Here is a 3163-nt window from a genome sequence, read left to right as displayed (position 1 = left end):
ACATCCAAGCCCCCCCCCCCCCCTTAAAAAAACCAGCAACAAAAGCAACAAAAAAACAAACAAACAAAAACAAAACAAAACATGCAAACAAACAAACAAACAAACAAACAAACAAACAAACAAACAAGCAAAGTTTTCTTGACAAGCTCGGGTCAATAAAGCCCGCTTTACCCCTCCCCCCCCCCCAACCCTCTTTCTCAAAAGAGCGCTACGTAAGCCCAGTTGGTGTCACGAGGGGAGCGAACGGGCGGCCCTAGATTCTATTTCGAATCCCCAACAGGATGTTTGTGAACTCCGGTGGCGTTTGCAGTTTTCCAATCTCTGAATCCCATTGGGCCGGTCTTATCAGAGCTGGACACTTATTTCGGAGGACCCGCCTCTTTTGTTGTTTTGTTTTTGTAAAGTGTTTTACGGCGCTCGCAACTGCATAGGTCATATGAGCGCGAGGACCCGCCTCTTTTGTTGTTTTGTTTTTGTAAAGTGTTTTACGGCGCTCGCAACTGCATAGGTCATATGAGCGCGAGGACCCGCCTCTTTTGTTGTTTTGTTTTTGTAAAGTGTTTTACGGCGCTCGCAACTGCATAGGTCATATGAGCGCGAGGACCCGCCTCTTTTGTTGTTTTGTTTTTGTAAAGTGTTTTACGGCGCTCGCAACTGCATAGGTCATATGAGCGCGAGGACCCGCCTCTTTTGTTGTTTTGTTTTTGTAAAGTGTTTTACGGCGCTCGCAACTGCATAGGTCATATGAGCGCGCGGGACACACCTAATATTTTCAGTTGGTAGGAAACTTTCAAATTTTGCCCGGGTGGCGGCCGAAGCCTACTCTTATCGATTTTAGACCACCAAGGGATCCCCGCCTCTTTGTTAACCTACCTTGAAGGGGGTTATAAACTCTATACCTTTTTCCCTCTCTCACAAGGCCCATGTGGGTGGTTGGCGGGTGCTGTGGTGTAGTTTACTCCTTCTCTTCTGTCAAACATTTCATTGTCCTTATCTTTCCTCCTTTTTTTCTTTCTATGATATTACACCCTAGAAAAACGAATCTTCGGCGCGTGTGACCTATTTGTGCTGAAAGTACAGCCCCAAATGCACATTGTGTGTTTTGATATTGTGTCTAAGTACAATAAACTGTTCCGTGGCGAGCACTATACACTATTACTAAAGATAAAAATACCAGGTCCGTTAGACTGTGATATTGTCAAAATACAACATAAAATAGCAAAGTGACTGCACATGCAATTACAGGGGGGGGGGGGGGGGTTGGGTTGGCTAAATCGGAACTGTTTTAAAAGTCTAATTTTACTAACACAATAGCGTTGTTGTTTTTGTTTTCACCATTTGCACATACTCCAGCTTTAAATTTACATTATTCGTGTTTGAAGACATAGTCGAAGCAATCACTCCACTTACTCAGTCCAATTGGAAAATAAAAGGCTTCACTCCTGGGCTGGTCGTGTTTAAATGAAATACACCACTACATAATATTTTTTTTACACACAATATACTAAATCCACATGGAGAATAGCCTCAGTGACAACAATTAGGGCAGAATTTAATGTGGTCGACAGCTGTTCCGTTCGCTTCATGAGCAGAGAGAATGTAAAACAATGCATGTGGCAAGACTATTTGAATCTATTTGAATTAACAATATAAAAACGTTTCCTTGATTGGAATTTTTAGTTGAGGGTAACCCTCAAAATGAAATATTACGTGTTCTCACGAGTAAAAACAGATCAATATATCAAAATAAAGTACATTCATCCCTCTCCACTCCCGGGATTTGTGTTAAACACGAGGGGCAAACGCAAGTACATCAATGGTACATGCTATGTGAGTTTAGGCCTATCCCTTTGTATTAAACAATTAATTAAATGGATGCCCGTCAAGAACAAGGTTTAAAACGAAGAAAAAGCAATATTGCGAACCTGAAAAAAAGCAGTAAAGGGGAGCTAAGAATGGCGTGCATTTCGATGTGTGTGTGTGTGTGTGTGTGTGTGTGTGTGTGTGTGTGTGTGTGTGTGTGTGTGTGTGTGTGTGTACGTGTATATAACAATAATAACGATAATGATAATAGTAATAATAATATAATAACAATTTTGCATAATAATTAATGGCCTTACCCATAATCATAAGCGCCACAAACAGTGAGCCAGCAAAAGACGCCACGAAGGCAGACGACTCGTACTTCTCCACGATATACGGGAACAGCAGGCCGAAGCAACTCCCGGTACCGTCGATGATAAAGGCGTTGAAGAAACTGGCGATAACGATGACCCAGCCGTAGCCTCCTTCCTGCTGGTTTCGGGTGTTTGCGCCATCGGAGTAGCCGTTGCTGCTGTTGCTGCTGTTGCTGCTGTTGCGGTCGTTCCTTTTTGGGATTTTCTTGGCGTCGGCGGACACCGTTGTTGAGTCGTAGCCGTCGTCGTCGTCGTTTTTGTCGTTGTCGTCGTTCGCTTTTGATACTGGGTCGTTATTTTTGTTGTCGTTGTTATTGCAAGACTGTTGAGCACTCTGCGGCGGTCGTCGCTTATCCATTTTGACAGAAATTTCAGCTACAATGTTATTAGTACTATGTTAAAAAATTATATCCGTCTCAGTATAAACACCTTCGTTGCTTATTATTATAGCGTTTAGGAATGGAAAAACTGACTCTCTCTCTCTCACACATCCTTCGTTGTGACGATCACGCAGTTATAATGACAAACGATTCTCACAGAAACTCCTTACATTTTCAGCAAAAGTGTTATTGTCTGATAACGAGCAATGAAAAAGTGGCCTACTGAACTACTTGTTCAACTTTTCCAGATGCAAGCATGCAGCATTAATGATGATCGGTTCTCGCCTCACGTACTCGCTTAGCGGGAATGTTTTGGCGGCGGCGTTAAGGCAAATCGATACTTCATTCTTCGATTGAAAGACCATTGATCAAAGGAGGTGACTGACTAGTGAAAAAGGTACGTGCGTTTGTTGTGTTTAGTGTGTGTGTGTGTGTGTGCATGTGTGTGTGAATGTGTATGTGTATGTGTGTGTGTGTGTGTGTGTGAGTGAGTGTTTATAAGCGTGTGTGTGTGAGTGAGTGTTTATAAGCGTGTGTTTATGTGCGTGTGTGGGTGTTTGTGCTTTTATGTGTGTGAAAATAGGGGAGACGGGTACACTGGGAGGC

The 3163-nt window shown here is 42.9% G+C and overlaps 1 protein-coding gene across 1 annotated transcript in view; it reads right to left on the bottom strand.

Annotated features, from left to right (window-relative positions):
• The window catches only part of LOC101855494, a 10903-nt gene extending 7872 nt beyond the window's left edge, over positions 1–3031 (bottom strand). The window contains exon 1 of the mRNA XM_005099192.3: positions 2121–3031. Coding sequence (XP_005099249.1) covers positions 2121–2535 — 415 coding nt within the window. The 5' untranslated portion in view covers positions 2536–3031. The remainder of the gene's footprint in view (positions 1–2120) is intronic.
• Positions 3032–3163: the final 132 nt, after the last annotated feature.

The sequence above is a fragment of the Aplysia californica genome, unplaced genomic scaffold (assembly GCF_000002075.1).
Source record: "Aplysia californica isolate F4 #8 unplaced genomic scaffold, AplCal3.0 scaffold00205, whole genome shotgun sequence".
Classification (NCBI taxonomy): domain Eukaryota; kingdom Metazoa; phylum Mollusca; class Gastropoda; order Aplysiida; family Aplysiidae; genus Aplysia; species Aplysia californica.
This window is presented reverse-complemented; position numbering and strand designations above follow the sequence as displayed.